General features: G+C 36.2%; 1 protein-coding gene across 4 annotated transcripts in view; it reads left to right on the top strand.

Annotated features, from left to right (window-relative positions):
* Positions 1 to 22915, top strand: part of EPB41L2 (erythrocyte membrane protein band 4.1-like 2) — a 131536-nt gene that overhangs the window by 73698 nt on the left and 34923 nt on the right. For all 4 annotated transcript variants that reach the window (XM_009319044.1, XM_009319043.1, XM_009319041.1 and 1 more), the window contains exons 4-8: positions 4342 to 4446; positions 10881 to 10923; positions 19359 to 19434; positions 21544 to 21762; positions 22225 to 22312. In XM_009319044.1, the coding sequence (XP_009317319.1) occupies positions 4342 to 4446; positions 10881 to 10923; positions 19359 to 19434; positions 21544 to 21762; positions 22225 to 22312 (531 nt within the window). The remainder of the gene's footprint in view (positions 1 to 4341; positions 4447 to 10880; positions 10924 to 19358; positions 19435 to 21543; positions 21763 to 22224; positions 22313 to 22915) is intronic.

The following is a 22915-nucleotide window of genomic DNA, read 5'->3' as shown; positions in this document are numbered from 1 at the left end:
GCATCCTATCACTGGATACCAGGGAGAAGAGATCAGAACCTCCCTCTCCACTTTCCCTCCTCAGGAAGCTGTAGAGCACGCTAAGGTTGCCCCTCAGCCTCCTTTTCTCCAAACTAGACAAGCCCAGAGCCCTTAGCCGCTCCTGAGAGGACATGCCTTCCAGCCCTTTCACCAGCTTTGTTGCCCTCTGGACGCATACAAGGACCTTCACATCCTTCTTAAACTGTGGGGCCCAGAACTGCACACAGTACTCAAGGTGAGGCCACACCAATGCTGAATACAGCGGGATAATCACCTCTTTTGACAGGCTGGTTATACTGTGTTTGATGCATCCCAGGATGCGGTTTGCCCTCTTGGCTGCCAGGGCACGCTGCTGACTCGTATTGAGCCTGCTGTTGACCAGCACCCCCAGATCCCTTTCTGCAGGGCTGCTCTCCAGCCACTCCTCTCCCAATTTATACTTGTGCCTGGTGTTACTCTGTCCTAGGTGCAGAATCTGGCATTGGGACTTGTTAAATTTCTTCCCATTAATCATAGCCCAATGGTCCAATCTATCCAGATCCCTCTGCATGGCCTCTCGTCCCTCAAGACAGTCAACAGCACCTCCCAGTTTGGTATCATCAGCAAAACTGGTAATGGTGCATTCAACTCCTGAATCCAGATCATTGATAAAACTATTGGATGGAACTGGTAGCCCTGAGGAACACCGGTAGTGTTTATATTGCATTTGTAGCTGGCAACTCTTTTGTAGCCAAGCAGATCCATAATATCCTTTTCTAATTCCCAACTGCATAGAAATTTCTATTCTGTATGTCTGCTGCAATTGGTTTGCTCTGATTTGCTCTTCTTGTGAGAAGGAGGTAAAGGACAGAAGCCTTGTTACCCCTGGTTTTATGAAGTGGTTGTATTATGAGGTGGCATCTGTGGTGTCTAAATACAGATTTGGAATCAGTACTGGAATAACCTCGGTTACGTACATTCTTTCTATATTCTCACTTAAAGAAAAGCATAGTTTAGGGGCAATACAAAATACTGCTGTTCTGAGTACAGTGGTGTTTTAAACTACTGGCTCTGTGAGCCTGTTCTCACTTCTTCTCAGCCTCTGTATAGCTAGGCTGAATACGCTCCCCTTCATGTGGGGCTGAGTATGCACTTACGCTTTTACTGCCATTTCAGCATTAGAATCTGGAATAAGGAGACTTCCTTGTTTGCAGTGCTAATGTTTGCATTTTACACATTGGTTGTGACTATCACCTGACACCTCAACCAACTGGTAGAAAAAGAAGTAGAATCCAGTTTAAAAAGTAACACTAAACTGTGCAAACCATGATGCTGCCTTCTTAGAGTCCCCTGCTCTTCTATTAAACAGTTTCTAACTTCTGAAATGACTGGATCACAACAGTTGTCTTCTCTATGTAACTTCAGTTCTTGTTTAGAGACACTCTCCTAGGAGTATGGTGTTTTCCAGAAGAATTATATGTTATCCTATAATTTAAACTGTATAGTAATGCTTGTCCCCAAAGGGATTACAAGGAAATTGCACTTGAAAAGTTTGGGTTTGCAAATAAAATACTTTTGCAGATTTTTAAAACTATATCACAATATATTAAAAAAAATTAAAGAACTAAGAGTCTTTTAATTTTACAAGTAGGATTTTATAATGAGAACCATTGCTGATACTGAGAGGCTTCTTACGCTTTTGAATCTACAACAGAGCTCTATAAATGTCACCTTCTGATACTATAACTTCTTTGTATCGTGCTGCTGTCTAGAATGTAGACTAACATAATGTGGTCTTCATGGCATGGTGGTGTTTTTCCTTATGTGGCAGAGCTATAAACTTACAAAAATATTTTTAAAGATACAGTGGACATTGCTAGTGTGTCCAAATTCTGTGTTGACTATGACTTCCTAAGAAGAGACTGTGCAATATTTTACTGTTATACTTCCAATATATTTCTGTAATTTTGGCTGCTTTATGTTTCTGTATGTCAAAGACTTGATACCAAGTGTGGTTTTTAGTTTATGAACTTTATGAAAAGCTACATAATTAGCAACTGACTCCAGATATGGACTTAATGATAGCATGTATTATTTCTGCACTACTCTGTAGATTTCCTTTACTGAAATGTGTATACCGTGGAACTTGTCTTTGCAAGGTGTGATCACTGACGTGCACAATCATTTAGGGAGGAAAATTATATCTATTACATGCATCTAAGCAGGCTAAGATTCTTCAAACCCTCTCTTGCTTACACTTTTCCTGCCTTCGGTTTAGCACTTCTCTATATTGCTGATTTTTTTATTAAGCTGAAGGTGAGGCTGTCAAGAAAACTAAGTGGTTACTTCAGACTCTTAGGGGAAATAGTCATCTGTCTTTCTGAAAGTAAAGTTTTTGAAAGTACCAAACAGACTTAAGATTCCCAGCTCCCTATTTCAAAAGTGACTCTGACTTCTAAGCTGCACTGCCTCGTTGTGATGCTTGGGCTACTAAATGTGCTCATTTTACCAGTGTTTCTTTGAAAATTTTCTGATCTTCGGGACTGTAATGTCTGCTGAACAATGCAATCTTGAATAAATAAAGCTTTGGATTCTTGGGGAATAAAACAACAATGCCTTCACTATTTGCTCAGTGCATACCTTCTTTTCTCCCCCCTCCCTCCCCTCCCGGCCTTAATGTTTTGTGCTGTGGAGCTGAGCTGCAGGCAAGTGCCGAGCTGGGGCATATTGTGAGTGCTCTGCCACTGTCTGCGGGGGACAATGGCTGCAGTGTCGCGAGGGCCTACACAGGGGCAGTTGATGGCGTTTCTGTGGAATTGCAGTGGTGTCTGGCATCTGCTGAAATCTGTAGGATAAGCAAATGCAAAAATTCCTTTAAGCTGCCAGGCCTCTGAAAATGCCATGTTGTGGTCTCATTGATAAATGCCACAAATAGCAGAACAGTCATGAAGGAGTTGGTTCAAACCGGGAGACTGCATGCCATTCATGTTCAAATTTTGACTGTGGAAGGAAATTCTCTTCTTCCCCACCCCTGAGTATGTGTTGTGAGCTGTCTGCTCTAAAACTTTGTCTCCTGTCAGCTGCCATCTCCAGTACAAGAAAACCTTACCCTAAAGCCTGGCGCACAGAAGTAGGGCCTGGGCCTGCTTTTCGTTACCAGCAACAGGGAGATATGGGATGCCCTTGCTTATGTTTCCAGTTCCAGGTACAAGAAGAACAGATGAAACTTCAGGACTAACTGCCATTTGCTTAAGCTGCAGCAGTACTGAGCTACAGCAAGCAGCCTTTTTAAGGCTGTGTTAAAATGATGATCAGCCTTCAATTACTATTATAAAGGAGCAGACTACGATACTGAAACTAACCTTAAATAAAAATATGATTTTCATTTTTTTTTTTCTTTGTTACTGACTACCACAAATATTGTTTTTAGGAAGAATAAACTTCTTTAAGACTGGTTTTTATTTTTGAGTCTCTAATGGATTTGTTGGGTATTGAGAGAGTTCATAAATCTACAGATAGAAGGCAGCCCTCTTTTCTTATTTTCTGCCCCTCAAAACCTCTGCAGTATAGACAGCTAGACGTGTTGCTTATGTTCTGCCTACACTTGTATGCTACTTCTACTGGTCTGATCACTGACTTTTAGTGGTCTGCTTGTTCTTTTTGTCTATTGAAGATGATAACGTGCTTTATTTTTCTTGGGAGTTCATATCACTGATTCATAAAAGTCATTGAGATGTATGCCAAAATGCTAGAAATGCAGAAGTTAACAGAAATTAACACTGTAGGAAGTATATTAATTTTTAGAAGATAATAATACAGAAAAAGTTGTATCACATGAAGAAGTCTTCTGTTACTTCAAAAATAAGGATCCAGAAAAACTAAGAACCATTTAGTGACACTTAGTAGTGCAAAGTATTTAAATCAATTTAGGTACTGACTTTTACTTGCGCGTTCAAGTCAATTTTTTTTGATGAATTGAAAAAAATTGAAATGCCTTTATTTTTGTCAGTGATATGTATAGCTTTCAAAATATAGTGAACAGTGTATCATAAGAAAGCTACAGCTTTATAATTATTTTATTGATATTTTAAAATTTACTAATACTATCAAAGAACAATACCTGTAATTAAGGATTTTACTGATTTACTGATAGTACTTTTCTCTTTTTTTCTTATTTTTTTTTTTTTTTTTTTTTTTTTTAAAAAATTTTTTTTTTTTTTTTTTTTTTTTTTTTTTTTTTTTTTTTTTTTTTTTTTTTTTTTTTTTTTTTTTTTTTTTTTTTTTTTTTTTTTTTTTTTTTTTTTTTTTTTTTTTTTTTTTTTTTTTTTTTTTTTTTTTTAGAAAAAAGCAAAAGGCCAAGTACTGTTTGACAAAGTGTGTGAACATCTCAATTTACTGGAAAAGGACTATTTTGGGCTGTTGTTTTATGAGAATTCAGAACAGAAGGTAAGCCTGTATGAGGGTTTTGTTTGTTTGTTTTTCTACATTGCTACTGACTTCAATAGTTTAGTGAGGTATATTGTATTAAATATATACACCATTACAAACATTTGAGTAAACTGTTGCAAAATACCAATTGTAGTCTGCTGTAAACTTGCAACTTGTGCAAGATACTGATGTGTACGTGGATACCTAACAAAGTGCCCATTTACTATTTAGAGTGGGGGAATATTTAAAATATCTGCATTTTTGAGAAAACTAATTGAGTAGTTGCTAGGCTTTATAGTAAAACAGTAAAATAGTATAGTAAAACAGTATGCCATCCCTGCAAGTGAAGATATGAAATTTTAACTAATATTTTTGCCTTAACGGTCTGACAACTCCCCAAATTTCTGAAAACTTTAATTGCTTACTTTTTTTTAAAAACAAGCAATCAAAACTTTGGATGATAAATAATAAAAAAAATTTAATCTTCTACCTGACTTTCCAATAATTTGGCTGCTTTTTCTCATGTATGTTTAATAATGCTTTGAACAGGAACATGAAGGAAATCTTGCCCCTCAGTCTGTAACTATTAGGCCTTTGAGTTCCTTTTTTATTAATTTTAAGCTTAAAGAAAATTTTGGCATTTGTAAAGATGAGACTGGAGCTAGCCTATCACCAGTATTGGAGGCTAATTTTACAAATGAATACTGTTTTGATATGAATACATTCAAAAGGATCTCTCAAATACCATTTGATAACTTATTTTCAGTCGTCTTTTGCACTTGCTTACGTGTTGGATGGTCGAGCACATCTAGATTGCTGAGCTGGGAAAAATCTTAAATCAGTTGGTGGCTTGCATTCCACTAATTACCAAAAGCCAATTTAGCTTTTCCCAGTATCTGAACATTTACAGGTAGTTATGAGCCAGCTGTCGCTTTGTCCACGAACTAAAGATATACCTGCAGTCATCTTTTCCCTCATAAAGAAAACAGACTAATAATTGCAAATTGAAGTGGAAAAAATTGTATTTCTTTTTAATCTCTGTATTTGTAGCAGGAAACATCATTACATGAGTACTATACTTGGTCTAGAAGCTTTTGCTTTTTTTCTGTCAACTTTCTCATCCCACTGTTGTGTTTGAAATGAAGTCTAATTCAGTGGTCTGAATAAATCTGAATTTCTGACAACTTCCATTCAAATACAGTTGTTTTCTAGAGTTATTTGCTTTGCTGCAAGGCTTTCTGTGCAGCATTGAGCAAAATACTCAATCCCTCTGTATTAAAGGTCCCCTTATATAAGATGGGCTTGATGTATTTTTACTTGGAGATTTTATTTTTGTTCTTGATTTGTAAACCATTTATAGAAATGAGTAGTACTTTGGTGTAACAGTGAAGAGCATCTCAGTTGATCCTCTGAGTAATATCATAATCTTAATAATTATTTATTATTATCACATGTTGTCCTTTTATTTGTGCTACTCACTATTGAAATCTACACTGTACACACACAACAAAACAACATAAAACAACAGTCTGATCTCTGGCAAGAGAGGAAAGGTCTAATAGCAGACCTGGGATCCTTGAACTATACCAGGAAATAGCGCACTTCAGTAGATCCTAGGAGGTGGAATAGGGAGCCTTTGGCTTTTGAAAGTAGAGCAGGAAAGTCTGGATTGGTCTAGAGTTATGTCTTTTTTTTTCCTTCTTCTTTTTTTTCCTCTTTTAATGTGCTTCTACTTGGAATAAGAGATTTCTTGGTATTCCTCAGTCATGTGAATGGAGGAACAGAGTACCACACCTTAGAAGGAGTCCATCTGTTTTTTCATATGTCTTTATCCTTGGAGATATTAAAAACTTGACTGGATATGAGCCTGGGCAACCTGAGCTAATTCAAACCTGGTGCTACCTTGAATTACAGTTGGACCAGTTATCTCCAGAGGTCCCTTTCAGCCTGAATGAGTCCTTGAGCTCCCTATCCATTGACTATGGAAGTGCTGCTGTAGCAACACTCATAAATGAGATATTTACATAAATTAAGCAAGAAATATCTGGATAATGGGGTCCCTGTGGTTCAATTATTTATATGCCCAGGCTAAGCCTAGCACTCTATTCAAAAGAAGAGTAGACCAGTTGTCACCTGAATTATGGACAGCAGCAGGCTTTTATTTAAAAACTTCTGGAGAAATCTGGTCCAATTTGTTATGAAGACTGAAAAACCACAGTTGTTGGATTTTGTCTTCTTCATACAAGTAAGTTCGTAGTGTTACTTGGAGAAACTTAAAAAGGAGTCTTCCCTAGCAGATTTGCATTTCCCACCTCCTACTTTCTATTGCAGGACTAAGCTTAATTTATGGTGAACTGCAGGAACTACAAGATTTTGAATGCCACTGAGTAACAGTGAAGGAGGGGTTTATTTTAGATATTTCCTGGCTGGATAGCCCATATGCTTTAGATTGTATGCAAAGTGCCATTATGTGGATGGTACTATGCCTCTGGTGCAGCTCTAAGTTGTGATTACCAGGTGAGTGGGAATACCCAGGTTTTCAAAGAAGAATTTGAAAACGTGGGCTTTCGCATGAACTAGTCACTTGGCTAAGTGCTCACAGTCTTTTATGGGTTGGACAATCTGTACTGTAACATGTGCACATTTATATAGGCTTGCTTATTTTTACTGCTATTGTCATTCAAGTTACCTAATTCAAAGCTACGGCTTTTGTACAACACCATGTTTGGAAGTTCTTACACCGGTTATGGTATAAACATATCCTGATAATGTGAAGGGTAGCTACTGCAGTGTCTTAATACGGCAGAATTACTGGTTGTGTGCTGAGAAAGTTCCCCCTCCCCAACTGCCATTTCTTTCATGCTGGTAAGTTTGAAATTGTATAGCTATGCAGAATGTGCTCAGTAAGATTGTAGCACTCATTTTTGTTATTAAAGGGATTTTTTTAATTCACGGATGAAGACAGTTTAAATTGTTTTCAGTATGTTAAATATTTGTTGTATGTTTTTAATGAATGCTTCTGTCTTAGGAATTTTAAGTGTCTCAACTTTTTTTCATTCTTTTAAAAAAAGAAGAAAACATTCAACATGTTATATTTTGATTTAATTAATAGATAGAAGTGGGGGGGCTGATCAGTTGTGTTCAGCAATAGCTACCAAAGAAAGCTTGGGGACTTGGAACTTTTACTGGTTTTAGTGCCTTCTCTTTTGTTCACCTCTGTAGTAAGTTTGAAGTCTTTTTTCATCTCAGTACCAGTTCTTTCTGATGCATTTTTTTCTCCTGTTATGACTGTTGCCTCTTCAGATTAAAATGCCACAAACCTCTGACCTCCAGGCCAGTCAGTACTAAATGCTGAATGATGTGTTTTTCTCATTCTTGTGCACTCATCACAGCCACCCATTTATAAGCCAGCTGTTGAACTTGACGGCAGCTGTGGGGTGTGGAAACTGAATGCCAGGCACTCTTGAATTAGAGCTGCTCCCTAATGCACCATCGGGGTACCATTGGAGGAGGAGTCCCATTAGCTTTTCTCTATGGCTGTTCTGTGCAGCTGGGAGAGATGTTATGTCTTCAAATCAGACTGATTTTTGTTAGCTTTAATACACATTTTAAAACTATTTAGGTCAAATTACTCATTAATGATTTCTTTCATTGTTTTGCAAATGTTAAATTTATCGGTCTAAAGTTTAGTTAGTGATTTCATTGCATTACACCCTCAAATAGTTCATGAATGCTCCATTCACACTGTAATTGGTCTGCAGAAGTGTTAGAAAGCTTCTGCTCTCATGTTCTGGGCACCAGCTGGAAATGCTGCTTTTCTGGATATGTACAAAATACTTTTGTACTGGTAGAGAACATTTTGTTGTTCTTTGACAATTCATTACTTTGTCTCATCTGTAACCTTACCATTCACAAATTAAACAAATAGATTTCTGCCTACTGGAGCAAAGTAGTGTGTGTACACTTTGTCTTTTGTTTTGAAAGACAGACCTGTCTATTCTGCATTAAGAGGTCTATTTCAGGGTAGATTCTTTCAATAGTGTTTGTTTTCTCCATAACAAAAGGCCCAGATGCAAAAAAACCCACCCCTGTAATTACGCATATAAATGGAATATAAGCATCTGATTTTATTTGACAGAACAGTAATGAAAGTTGGTGACAAAGTCTGCTTCCAATAAGCTTACTCCAGGTTTGGAAAATCAGAAAATGAACTGTATAACTTCTGTAAAGAAAGGATTATTCTTCTAATCTTGCAGCATATTCTGTATTGTATGTTCTTTTCTCCTACTTTACAGTGATAAAAGGTAAAGCACTGAAAGTAACAGATACTCAGGAATCCTAGTTTTCTGCTGTAGTTCTGCCATGCTATATTCTATACTTACTTACTTTATTTAGTTTATATTATACTTTATCTAAAATTTAAGAGTTCAAGCTACTTCTAGTTATCTTTGTAATTGGAAGAATATGGCTGTGTATCATTTCGGAATGGAATTCATGCCAAAACTGAAAACCTAGGATGATAACTGTAGCTGAAGTGAGTCTCAGCTAAAACTATTTGAAGACTTCTGTTGTCTTCCAAGGCCTTTCCATGCCAAGGCTCTTCAAACAGATAGTAGTTTTTCTGACTTAAGCAGAATAAATGGTGTACAGATTTTTTGGAGGAGTGTTTTATATCTCCTCCTTTGTAACGATGTTATGGACTGTGCATCTCTGGAAGAATTATAGTAGCTATGAAATGTAGAGGTCACAGACTTCTTAAAGCAAGAAGTGTGAAATTATTCTTTTTTTTTTATTGCATCTGTAAAAATGATAAAAAGGGTGTTTTGCATTTAATTTGTAAACAGTATTTGTCCAATACATACATGCTGCATTTGTGATGAAATCAACTTGGACCAAGGTCATTTACAACAGGGAACTTAGTATTTTGGGTCATATTCATAGAAGCCACATCCTTTATCAGCAGAGGTGATCTACATTAAGGATTTGCACTAGTGCAAAAACATATAGTTCCACATTCTCCTAATCCATACAGACCCATAGAACTGTAGCCTAGCATGTTTTGTCTCCTTGAAATAAATTTGATGTTGGGTGGAAAAGCCTGTAATAAAGACTGAGGGATATGGTATTGGAAAACAATTGTTGCATCTGGAGTTTGATACCATAGACTGAAAGGTCAGTCACATTATACCCAGTATCTACTACTTGGCTAGGTTAGGCAAGGAACATTGGTAGACATATGCCTTTAGCAACATTTGTGCTGGCACTGAAGTCCCCTCTGACTTCAAAGCTGCTAATACGTGCAGTGGTTTGTGGAAATGCAAATGTTGTCCCTGACCTTACAAGTCAGTTGCTAATTCTTCCCTACTTTGCACATCTCTGTCTTTGAAATGTGCTAAGTCCTGCTGGCAGGCTGGTTGTGTGCATGTGTGTTTCTTTCATGTATATGCTTGTGTATGTGTGTCTGCCTGTGGGAAATAAAGGTTCAAACACCACATAAAGTAAATTCTCAGTAACTGCAGTTAAAAGGCTTATGTTTCTAGTCTCTCACTCAATCTATTTTCTAACATCTATGGGTAAAATTAGTAAGCAGGGTTGTCTGAGTTACTGTTGAATATACATTACTGATTTCTTAGTCTCACTTCCCAAAGTTATATTTTTGAATGATCAGTCACAAAAAAGTCTCTTTGCACATGTCAATAATAACTGAAATGCTATAAGCTATTTAATAGGTTGCACAGATTATATCAAAATATTTTTGGTATTGAGGATAGAACACATTTAATAGTGAGGCATCTAAATATGAAAAACTGACTTTATTTGCATTGCCTAAAATAGAGCTGAGTATCTAGATTTGAACCTTTCCAGTGTATCAGTGTTAACATAATACATGTTCATAGAGAATTTAGTTTTGGGGGAGGTTAGGAAATAAGCATGTAACTTGATTAGGTTTTCCCAAGCACCTTTGAATGTTATCAGAACTAAAATATATATGCCTTCAGACAAACGATGGGAATAAGTCGTCTCTGGAGTTCAAGAGAAATATCATTTTAGGTAACTCTATATGGGTGTGTAAGCACAGACGTGTAGAGATTACATAGCCGTTCCTGAAAAGTGTGCTTATGTCAATAAAAGCGGTATGAGAGAAAATTGCATTTGTCAAATGTAATTTGCTAGACCACCTCCACTGTAAGACTATCCACTTTTTAAAATTACAGGGCATAAATAGTCTAAAGCAATAAGACAACCATGAAGGGAGTGGCATTACACAGTTTCATTTATGTGCATGGTAGGGAGACTTGCTAGCAAATCACAAGTTCAGTTTTAGAATTCTCTGGGTTATTTTAAAATAGAACAGATGTCTGAACAATACAAACTTTAACTGCACTGTATGCAATTACTTCACCACCTTCAGTCTGAAGTGATTTTAAATGCTGGTTGTGGTTTTTTTTCAGAACTGGCTAGATTCTTCGAAGGAAATTAAGAGACAAATTCGAAGTAAGTACTTCTGTATTCAGATGTTATGCTCCTTTTATTTCCTCACAGAAATATTCTTCATAAACTTAGTAGCCTGGATGTTGACTAAATTGTATACTTATAGCATTAAAGTAATTTATATCTGATAATGATACATTCAGCCTTAGCACAGAAAGCAAAGCTTCTGTTTCTGTCCACTGTCTGGGAGAGGAAGAATCACTCAGCCTTGTGCTGTGGAAGTTAATCATTATATTGACTGCTGCCCCAAAATTTTTCTGTGTTGTATGTGACTAATAGTTGATCTTTTTGCATCCTGAGACAGTAGATGTTTTTCAACTTTGTGCTGATATTTGGGTTATGGGATGGAGAATGTCACCTTGCAAAGATGGTCATGGTTGTTGCTATAGGACTTTCTAACTTCAAAGATTCACCAGAAGAATATGAAACTATAAAAGGAGAATCAATGTCTTACAGAAAATTTATATTCTTCAATACTCATCAGTCCAGCATTGGCTTTTTTGATGTGTTCATCATTTCCAGAATAGAAATGGAATAGAGAGCATAATATCGGAATGTCTCGCTACAATGCTTTTCAGACTGAATCTGTGTGAAAAGTCTTTCTACTTCCTATACTCAATACACAATGAGTAATTAATTTTACTCTGTTTGCATAAAACGCCGTCAAAACTCTTCACTAGCCAGGTAGCTTTTGTAGTAGATAGGGGAGTGAATGGAGAGTAAATCTAGGAGATACTCTTCCTGAGTCTACATGTCACAAAATAAGTAGCCACTAAGAAGCGCTAGACAACCCTTGCCCTTACTGAAATTCTTCTCATTGCTTTACTCATTTGTGGCCAATGCAGGTCTTTTTTGTTGTTGTTTTGGTTTTGATGGAAACCTTCTTTTTGTAGTGCCTGATAGGAAATGTAAGTGGGGAGGAGATGATGATGATGATGATGATGATGATGATGATGATGATGATGATGATGATGATGATGATGATGATAAGAGTTACATGTCTACACTTCCAACACAACAAGATTTTAAGTTATTTAAGAAACTGACTTTGAACTTTTTTGGGGAGTGTAATCCAGCGGGAGCGCTTGTAATTAAAAACAGCAGTGTGTTATTTACAATGATAAACAGGTGGTTTCTTTACTATTGTTAACTTCTTGTTTTAAGGCAACACTAATGTTTTTCCAGAAATCATGGTGGTGTTAATTCTGGTTTTTTTAGACCTTTCCCAATTGATGAAATCCCTTACTAGGAAGGTGTGGTTTATACTTTCAGTAAAGAAAGTTACAGAAGCTTCCTTGGAAACTATTTTTTTTCTCTAACATGGTCTTGTATAAGCAAACTAGGCCTATTAAAATGGTGAATGTACTAATATACTTATGCAAGTAGAGGCCATCCTTTTAATTCAAGAAAAGTTACTGGTATTGTAACTTCTTATTCTGCAGGTCTTCAGTAAAAACCTATTAGTTGTCCAAATACGTGGGCTAAAGGCTGTTTCGTTTGGTTTTATTATTTGACAAAAGATTGAGGACATTGATACTTTTTGTTATTGTCTTCTGCAGTGATCTGCATGGTATATAGCCTACAAGTAAGTGTAATGAATCTGAAGTGTAAGAACTGACCTGAAAATTTTTTGGATGCACTACACAACATTTTTTTAATACTGTATAATATGTACTACAAAAATATTTTAAGTGGATGTGATTTTTCATACAGCATGAATACCTACATTTTATATTGGAGATCAAGTCCAGTTTCTTGAATTAGGCATCGTGACTGGAATTTTTTCTCTGGTCTGTAGCACTTCAGAATTGATAGGCATAGTGTGTAAGGCAAACAACAAAGTAAGAACACCATTTTAAGGATTTTAAAGTGAAACTTGCTTACAGCAGTTTGCAAGTATCAGCATACTGTCAGTTGTGTTATTGCAGCCTACCAGTACTTAAAGGGGGCTTATAAAAAAGATGGCAGCAGACTTTTTAGCAGGGCCTGTTGCGACAGGACAAGGGGGAATGGCTTTAAACTAAAGGGGGATAGATTGAGACTAGATATAAGGAAGAAATTTTTTACACTGAGGGTGGTGAAGCACTGGCACAGGTTGCCCAGGGAGGTGGTGGATGCCCCATCCCTGGAAACATTCAAGGTCAGGTTGGACGGGGCTCTGAGCAACCTGATCTAGTTGAAGATGTCCCTGCTCATTGCAGGGGGATTGGACTGGATGACCTTTAAAGGTCCCTTCCAACCCAAACTATTCTATGATTCCATGATTCTGTAATCAGTGTATTAAAGTTTCCAGATATGGGAATGTACTGCAAAGACAAATTTTATCCCCCAGCTACATGAGTATCAAGTTATGAGGCTTTTCTTTGTTTCAGGCTTAGTTCTAAATATATTTGTCTTTGAATCAGGAATGGAAATCTTACATACAAAAATACTCAATAAATTTACCTGTAAAACCTACTAGTCCAGCTGAACGTTTGAAATGAAGAAACTCATTTCTTTTTCTCTTGTACAGCACAAACTGAAGCACTAGCATGCTAGATAAGCGTATCTGGACAAATCCATTGATCTGAACACACAAAGGTGACAAATTTGGAGGTGGAGTTTAGCACATCAGTTTGCAACTTAATATTCATAACAATCTCTGTCTCTCTCTTACATGTGAGCAATACCAATACTCTGCACATTGGGCATGTATGTACCACCTGTGACTGGGGAAGACGAAGTAAGAATCCTGTAGCCTCTCCCAAGTCGTGTTCTGCACCGGACTGTCTCTTGCTAAGTCAGGGTCCTCAGGCCTTCTATGTGATCTCTTATTTGTTCAGGTTGGCCTTTGGCTGGGCAATTTTGTTGGATCTCAGCAATTATTGATGTTACCTCGGCTAATGAATGTGATCCACAAATTACTGGCTCTGTTCTCAGGGCTACAGAGGCGGCAAAAAGCTTATTTGCTTTCAGACAGCCTGATCTCTTCAGAAAAATTAGTTCTTAACTTTTTTGAATTCATGCAATTGGATATCCACTGGCATGTGTTAAAACCTCTAATTAATTCAATCAGGGACAGGTGGGGTAATTACATTTCTGTCAATATCTTCTTGAAAATTGCTACATGTAAAGTGGATTCAGGCTTTTGCAAAATTGAGAACTTCAGCTTGAATATTGTGATGGTACAAGCAGTAGCAACTGACCTTGGAATAGTCAAATCCCAGACTTCACAGAGAGTGTGGTGGTTCACCATTATATAAAATGTAATTTGAGAATTTATCTGTGTGAGATGTTGTACATGCAGTTAGTACAGAACACATGATATTCCACTCAGTTTTGTCTATGGGTGTTTTTATAACTCTCATTCTCAGTGTAACAGAATTGAACGACTGAACTACATAAACCTGGTTTCATCATAGTGTCTATTGCAATTGAAGATCAATCTTTTGTCTGCAATTTAAAGATTAGAGATGTGAATGTATAAACCATCTGTTTTGGGAAACCTAATTATTTGCTTTTATTGTTTGTGTAATTGAAGTATATGAAACTGAGTTATAGACCTGGTTATCTTTCTCTTCACACAAATTTTGAAACTATTTTTGGGATATATCCTGGTTTTAGTGTGGATGTAATTCATTCTCTTCCAAATGGAAATTAGATTTGTATGCTGTGTGGAATAGTTTAAATCCAAGGTAATGTTATGTCAATTAAATCTATTTCTAGTCTGCAGCATGATTAGTATTTTTATTGCAAAAAATACTTCCACATTGCGTATCCTGTGTTGTATATCTTACAAGAAATGGAGAGGATTTGGATGTTCTGAGGGCAGAATGGACTGGTATAGGGGTTTTTTTGTGCATTCTTACCTGCTAAAGGATACATTTAACTGGTTTTGCTCTTGAAGTTAACTGTAGAATTGTCTTACTGTCTTTTGTCAAAAGAATACTTATTTAGCCAGAAAGATTCTAGAAACCCATCAGGTATATATGTACCAGATATGACTAATCTGATCTAATTTAGGTTAACTGTGTCCACCTAAGATAAATGCACTTCTTTTTTGAAGGAACAGGCACTTCCAGGAGGTGAGTGAGTGCATCCTGAAATAGGTGCCTGAGAGGGGAACCAAACCAAATGCCCCTTTTCTTCCATTAGCTATGAAGAAGGGAGTCAGTGGAGTCTTATGTATATAATTACATCTCAGCAGTCTAGGGTTGGAAGAAACTATGTCCCCTAGCATCAAAAGAGATAATGGTTATGGTGATAGAAAAGTTGTTTTCTTTTTAGAAAGGAGTGATTAACTGAAGGACTGAAGACAGAAAACTTAATTTGCTTGTTACTTGATTCAGTTTAATTATTGAGGGGGGTGAGGGAAATCCTCTAATTCTATGGAAGTGGATTAGAAGAGATGAAATGGTACAATAGGTAAGGCAGCTGGTGACAAATCTTGGGCTATAAGTTTAAACCTTTCTCTTTATTCATGCTGAAGGCTGTTCTCAACATCCTTTTGTTAATGGGCATCCAGTCATTCAGATTGGGGAACTTAAAAACAGCCAAATGAAATACTGGCCTAGTCTTTGAGACATACTTAGCCAACAATTAAGGTAGTTCTGGGAATGTCATGGAGTTGAAATGGATTTTTTTACATCCTTGGTTCTATGGTATATTCTGCAACACAGCCTAAACAACTGGAAAGAGGGTGATATAGAAGAATAATGATATGGTTAAATAGATATATTTTCAAATTATGCAGTAGACCAAATGGTGATAAATTCATAAATACAATTCTGTGAGAACAATATAACATGAGTTTAGAATTTTGCAGCACAGTGTTCTAAAATATTTAAGAAATCTAAAGTTTGTATTTAAAGTGCTAAGGGAAGTTAGAATTAATTAAGGAAAGGGCTTGCGTTTTAAATGTACAGCTCTGGCTGTCTGATTTTAATGCTAAAGGTGCTTAGGGACATGGTTTAGTGGGCATGGTGGTGTTGGGTTGATGGTTGGACTCGATGATCTTAGAGGTCTTTTCCAACCTTAAGGATTCTATGATTCTAATAAAATGTATGGCTATGCTCAGGCATCAAAATATGGGGGTGACTTTATGCAGGGTCACTTTATTTTATATCCATCATTTTTATGTAAATAACTATATATCTGTAAAAGTTGTAGCTAATTACCCTAGAGTCAAGCTTATAACTGGTAAAGAGAACTAAGTACCTGTGCCAAGGGAAGGGTTGTCCTGCAGACGTGCTTCTGTATGTCTACTAATAATAAAGAATGATTTTGCAGTTTGGAGATGACTGAGTTTGTGAGCTGAACCTTGTCAGTCCAACCAGGACTGTTTGTACTCTGCTTTTTATGCATTTTTGAAAATGTGGACTGGATTTAGATCTTCCTTATTTCTTTGATTTTCTTGACAGTAATTTAAGAAAAATTATAGAAGTAGTTTCCTTAATTTTATGGGGCATTTTTACATCTGCCTGTGAGTAGTGTATCTGTCCTAGTCACACAGTACCCTAAAAATCTTAGCTGAGACACAGGAATTATCAACAGTAAAAGCCAGAAAAAGCCTTTACTGGGAAAAAAAAAACCCTCACTGATTTCCCAGTTTAAATGGGATGAATCATGTTAATTGTATGCTGCTAGCTGGTTGGTTATATTGCATTCTTTCTCTCTAAGAATGTGCTTGAAGTTGCCACAGAAGCATTTTTGAGGTAACAAGCTGGCTAGAAAAATTTTTCACATTTCTATAGTCCATATTATTAAACATCAAAACAGAGAGCCTTATCAGGGACAGAATGCTAAATATCATTTTAAATATCAGATTTATTTATTGTTTTTGTCTTGGCCACCAATTCAAAATGCCAGTTATAGTGTGCATTATTGTATGAAGACAATTACATTTGTATGCCTCGGTTATGCGGCTATAAATAGTATGCTGTAGTGAGAAGTATATAGACTGTGCACATTGTAATATACTTGCTAGTCTATATTCAGGGGATAAATGTGCTTTCAGTAATCAGGCAAAATACAAGGTCATCAACTGTCCAGAAAATATTTAGTACAAAGTCAATGACAACATTTTTTCAATGGATTAGCTATGGAATTAGTAGGAGTAGACACCTGAAATTTTTCACATAGTCTATACATTCAGAGGATTTACACTCTTTTTAGCTTTTTATAGAGAATATAGATTTTTTTTTTTTTTTTTTTTTCCTTCAAACAGTGTCTACGTCTCCTGGCTACAGTGCTTTCTGAAAGCTAACTGTAGAAATGCTGACAAGAAAGAGAAATAAGTTAAGCAGGAATTCATCTGTGACTAGTTTAACTGCAATTTTAGACCAGGAAAAATTGCTTCATACCAGGAAACATTGCTTCATTCCAGGAAAACTTGAAGACTGGTTTAGTACCTCTGTGGAAGGACACATCCTTCATCCATCTCTCCCCATCCCACAGCCCTGTTAACATGACAACTCTCCCTGAACGCTTTTTGCATAGATATTTTGGCCCAATTGCTTCTCTTCATCAGTTTGGCTTACTCAATATCAGCAGCTTTTCATTAAATGATGCCAATTCCCTGGGAGATAAATGATGGAAGTGGGCTAATTTATTCCAGCTTTAATTCTGTTTGTCATGCTATATGTATTAATTAGTGTAGAAATTTTTTAAAGGTATTTTTGTCTTAATTCTCTCTTGCAGTGGATTGCAGTAGATGATGCAATGAGGCATATTTTACCCAATTCAGTACTATATGTACATCCGATAAATTAGGCTTTCTCATTTAAGGAGTCCTGCCTTATTTTGTATGCAAAGTTCTCATTGTTCTAACAAATAATTGGTAACTGAGAACATTAATATATGCTAAAACCCTGAGCTCTGAAAAGGAAATCGCGACTTAGCAGCCAGGTGGACAATGAGGTTCACGCTTAAGCAGAAATTGAAGTGCTCCAATGAATAGTCTTGTCTGAAAAACTGAAATAATTTTTGAAATGTTGAAAGACATTAGAAATTTTGACACCAAGCACCTCTTCACCTTTAACAGCTGTGAAATTTTAAAACAGGATTTTTTAATGAAAATAACCTTAAACAAAAATGTCAGCACTCTTTTCTAGCATTATGTTGGAAATGACATTTCAGTCTTTTTTTTGTTGTTGTTAAAATACACATTTTTCAAAGCATGATTTATCTGTGTAGGACAGATTTTTAAAATAATTTACTGTCCAAAATTCATCATTAACAAGCTTTATAAAATTATTACCTTTTTTACCGAAGGTTATTTTTGTTAGGTCTTTCACCAAAATATTATTTGCATTAGGAGAAAAGGGGCAAAAGAAAGACAAAAATGGCTACTTAATTGTTTTGATAATATTTTGATTTCTTTTCTTATCTTTCTTCATCATTTTTAGCAGATCTACACGGTAGTGTTACTTTATGTTTGGCAAGATATGATAAAGCTCAACTGCATTTGCTTTCAAGCAGCATGCAAAACCAAACTATTAAATTCTTTTTCTAGACTCCTATTTTGGGATTTTCTATTACATATGTATGTCTGCATTGTACTTAATAACATCTGTTTGAATTAGGAAAGTTCTACATTTTGTCAAGTTATTAGTACTTTCCAATGAACGTATTCCTCTTGCACATAGTGCTACAATACTGGTAGAGTAACATTCTGAGAATGTATTTCAATGGTTGATGAGTGACTTCAGCTTTCAAATCTTAAAAATTTATTTAAAACTAGAGCTATGACTGAAGACAACATTTTATGCTTTGTCAAATTATTAATCTAGTTTTAAGCATGCTTTTGTGTAAAAAATGCATGTGGTGTTAACAATTCTAACACATGAGAATTTAAACTTACAATGTCACTGCTATTATACTTGCTAAACATATTGTTTCTCAAAAAATATTTTAAAGGAGGAATGGCTAATATTTTTTGTCTTCCATGCATTCTGTATGAATATGAATAATTTACTTATTATCTTTCTGTTGTATACAACGCAGACCTCATTTTGACATCTCATGTTCACAGTTACTGTACAGTCTTTCAAACTAAGAGTCAGTTTAAACATGAGGAGCCTGTTAGCCTTGGAGGAGTTGGAAATAAACACAAATTCAGTGAAAGTGACTTTGAACACTGACTATCTTAAAAGTGTTAATATATCATGGTAGTTTTCAAATTAAAAATGTTTTCTGTTATTTACATAACTTACTGTAAAACATTCTTTAAAAATAATTTTTGACATGCTAATCTTTCACTGTATGTGTATGTGAGTTACCACCTGATAATGAAAATAATCTATGCTTCTTACTAATATACTGTAAAGAGAGGGAAAAAACTTTCTTCAACATTTCAGTGATCTAAGATTTATATGACTGCCTAACATTTTTCAGTAAGGTTCTTTCTTTGCTTGCTTCAACTTGTTGGAGATTAACAATCGGACATTTCCCATGTTTAGGTTTACCTTGGATATTCACCTTTAATGTGAAGTTTTATCCCCCTGATCCTTCACAGTTGACTGAAGACATCACTAGGTACGCATAGTTCCTAATTTTAAACTTAAAAATTACTGTTAGTCTAATTTGAAGGCCATATAAAACTTCTTCAGTTTCTGGATGCCATAACAGGTTTGGCTATTACTGTAGAACACTATAGATGTTCTTACATCAACTGCTTTTTGGAACAAGGTTGAAAAGGCAAAGTGAAAACTTCAGGAAGAAACCCGAGAAAGAAGAATTTAATGATAAGTGGGGATATGATTTGGGTGGGAGGTAAGATGCGAATGATCATATTTGAAAGAAGGCAGTGGTTTATTGTTGGGCTGCTGCTTCATTATATAGCAAATGAGGGTGTGGGGGTATTGATACTAAGAGCGAAGCTCAAGGGATCCAAGGTACTTCAGTAATAATCTAGACTAGGTTGGTGAAAAAGTAGCTTTATACATATGCATTAAATAAAACCCTAAACCATAATAAAACCGGAAAATAATTCTCTTCCAAAGTTCTTAGATAGAAAATACTTAGAATGCAGTGGATACTAGCCACCTAAAAAGTAGCACTGCAGGACTAACATAACCAGTGGGTAGAGCGCAGGGAATTGACACTTATTTTTTCAGGAATTATGGAAAACTTAAACACTTAGTTTTGGTTTGGAGTTAGCTGGCTCTGCTGAGGCAGGATATATGTTACTACACGTTGCATTGGATCAGTCTTCTGCACAAAATAAGATAGCTACGCAAGTATGTAGCTGATATATTACTACAAACAGTCTAAGACATTTAGTACACAGTGTATTTAAAAGAAGCTGTCTGTGTTTTCTTTGACAATTTTCAGTGAGTTGGTTGGCTTTTCAATTGTGTGTTCAACTGATAAAAGCATTTTTATAGTTATAGCTTAAAGCTTAATTCCTTACAATTTAAGCTTCACTTGTAAAACTTTTTTTTTTTATTTACATTAAAAATCTGTGCTAGGGTAGGATGCCTACTGATTGCTAACTTGTTAAATTTGGTAGAAGACTGTATGCAGTACCTGAAATATTAAATTCTGATACCTATGTAGTTTAAGGAAGGCAATTATGGGTTCAGTACTAAACCGATTTTTTTTGTGTATTACATGATGTCCTGGTTTCGGCTGGGATAGAGTTAATTTTCTTCCCAGTAGCTGGTACAGTGCTGTGTTTTGCATTTAGGGTGAGAATAATGTTGGTAACACACCGACGTTTTAGCTGTTGCTAAGCAGTGCTTACACTGGTCAAGGGCTTTTCAGCTTCCCATGCTCTACCGACTGCGAAGGCTGGAGGTGCACAAGAAGCTGGGAGGGGGCACAGCCAGGACAGCTGACCCAAACTGGCCAAAGGGACATTCCATACCATGTGACGTCATGCTCAGTACATAAACTGGGGGAAAGCTGGCCGGGGGGGGCCGCTGCTCGGGGACTGGCTGGGCATCGGTCGGCAGGTGGTGAGCAATTACGTTGTGCATCACTTGCTTTGTATATTATTATTATTATTGTTATTATTATTATTATTATTATTTTCTTCTATTTCAATTATTAAACTTTTAATCTCAACCCACGAGTCTTCTCGCTTTTACTCTTCTGATTCTCTCCTCTATCCCACCGGGGGGGGAGAGTGAGCAAGCAGCTGTGTGGTGCTCAGTTGCCGGCTGAGGTTAAACCATGACACGTGACTTGATTAGCTCATGAACTGCAAGGGATATGAAAGTTAGAATTTTAAAGCCAAAGGGAAATGTCAAAGGAAATGCATGGGTTTTTATTTATAAGCCTTAGATACCTGCAGGCTATAATGTGAAATGAAGGAGTTCCTAAGTCAGCTTTTGTTACAAACTAGGTACAGTTTTTCATTCATTTATATTGGAAATCAGAATTTTTCCTGCTTTTCACATTATTTATGAAAGTAATATCGACTCTTAAAAATGGAAGTGAAATTTACTGTGTGGCAATAAAGTTCAAATAATGTAAGGTGTAACAAATTATTAATACATTGACTTACTTTAAAATATCCTTATATGATTACATGCATCTCGTTAAATTCTGCCATATCTCATAACCTTGCCATTGTTAACACTTTCTCTGTTCTTGTGTTTGTTTGCTTGTTTGTTTTTTCCCCTTTCCTTTGTCTTGCAGATATTTCTTGTGCCTACAGCTTCGTCAGGATATTGCTTCTGGTCGACTGCCATGTTCTTTTGTGACTCACGCCCTCCTTGGTTCATACACCCTGCAGGCTGAGCTGGGCGATCATGACCCAGAGGAACACCGCAGTGACTGTATCAGTGAATTCCAGTTTGCACCCAATCAAACTCAAGAAATGGAAGAGAAAGTAGCTGAGCTACACAAAACACACAGGTGTGTCAGTTACAGTGGGATTAAATGAAATCATCATGTTTTGTCACGTTTATGTCAATTCTCTTAAGAGTATGTGTAAAACTGCTAAGCTGAAGTTATTGTTACTTTGGAAATCTTTTGCTGTGAAACTAGAACCTCTTACTTTCATCTGTTTAAAAATTTCAGTTTGAAAATAGTAGCTTCACTAAGATCTCAGAAGAGAACTTTTGGAGAAAATATTTTTATCTGAGCATATGAATTAGTTTAAGCAACATACAGCTAGAATATTTTGGAAGAGTGAACATGGAAATCTCTACTAAAGGAATATAATATGCTCTGAAGGAGCACTTTCCCTTTAGGGCAAAAATGCTATTGATACCTTACAAACTGAGGTTTTTCTGTGTGTCTGAATTCCAGGATTCCACTCAGTTTTGATTCTCAGTTCTTTTGTCAATAAACTCAAGGCTTATTCAATGGTTTTAGGGGCTTGACTCCAGCACAGGCGGATTCCCAGTTCCTAGAAAATGCTAAGAGACTCTCCATGTATGGAGTGGATTTACATCATGCCAAGGTATTGGGGATTGGTTTTGTTTTGTTTTGTTTTACGATAGACATGCTTAGTATTAAAAAACATAGTATATATAGATTATTTAAAAAATGTAATGCCCTCAATCCTTAAGTATAAGCCTTTTATCTCTTGGTCACGATAATTACTCAGTTTACAGCTCTAACATCTTTAGAATTTATTTTAAATCTAAGTTTATTTAATGCATAGACGTATGTGCCGCTTGGAAACAATATTTTATTCATAAGAGCGTCTAAATACATTTTAAATGTCAGATTTTTGATGCCAAGGAGACATGGGGCCATAAAGTAAAGCCTAAAAGAACATGTAATTGTTTTTGTAATACCATGAGAGTTAAAAACAGAGCGGGGGGAGGTCTTGGGGGAGGGTGGTTTTTTGTGCTTTTTCCACTCCTCTAGGTAAGCCAAATCAAATTTGCATTTCTAGTGGGATTTTTTTAGTTAAAAATCCAACAAACCAACTAACCAACCCCCTCCCACTCCCTCGCACAAATCCAGAGTTTCAAATCATTAGGAAAATTAATTGTAAGCATATCAGTCCTATATTTAAAAAAGAAAACCAAGACTTTGAAGTACTGGAGAAACATTG

This window comes from Pygoscelis adeliae, unplaced genomic scaffold, assembly GCF_000699105.1.
Source record: "Pygoscelis adeliae isolate BGI_AS28 unplaced genomic scaffold, ASM69910v1 Scaffold172, whole genome shotgun sequence".
NCBI lineage: Eukaryota > Metazoa > Chordata > Aves > Sphenisciformes > Spheniscidae > Pygoscelis > Pygoscelis adeliae.
The sequence above is the reverse complement of the archived record's forward strand: the minus strand, read 5'-3'. Positions and strand labels throughout refer to the sequence as shown.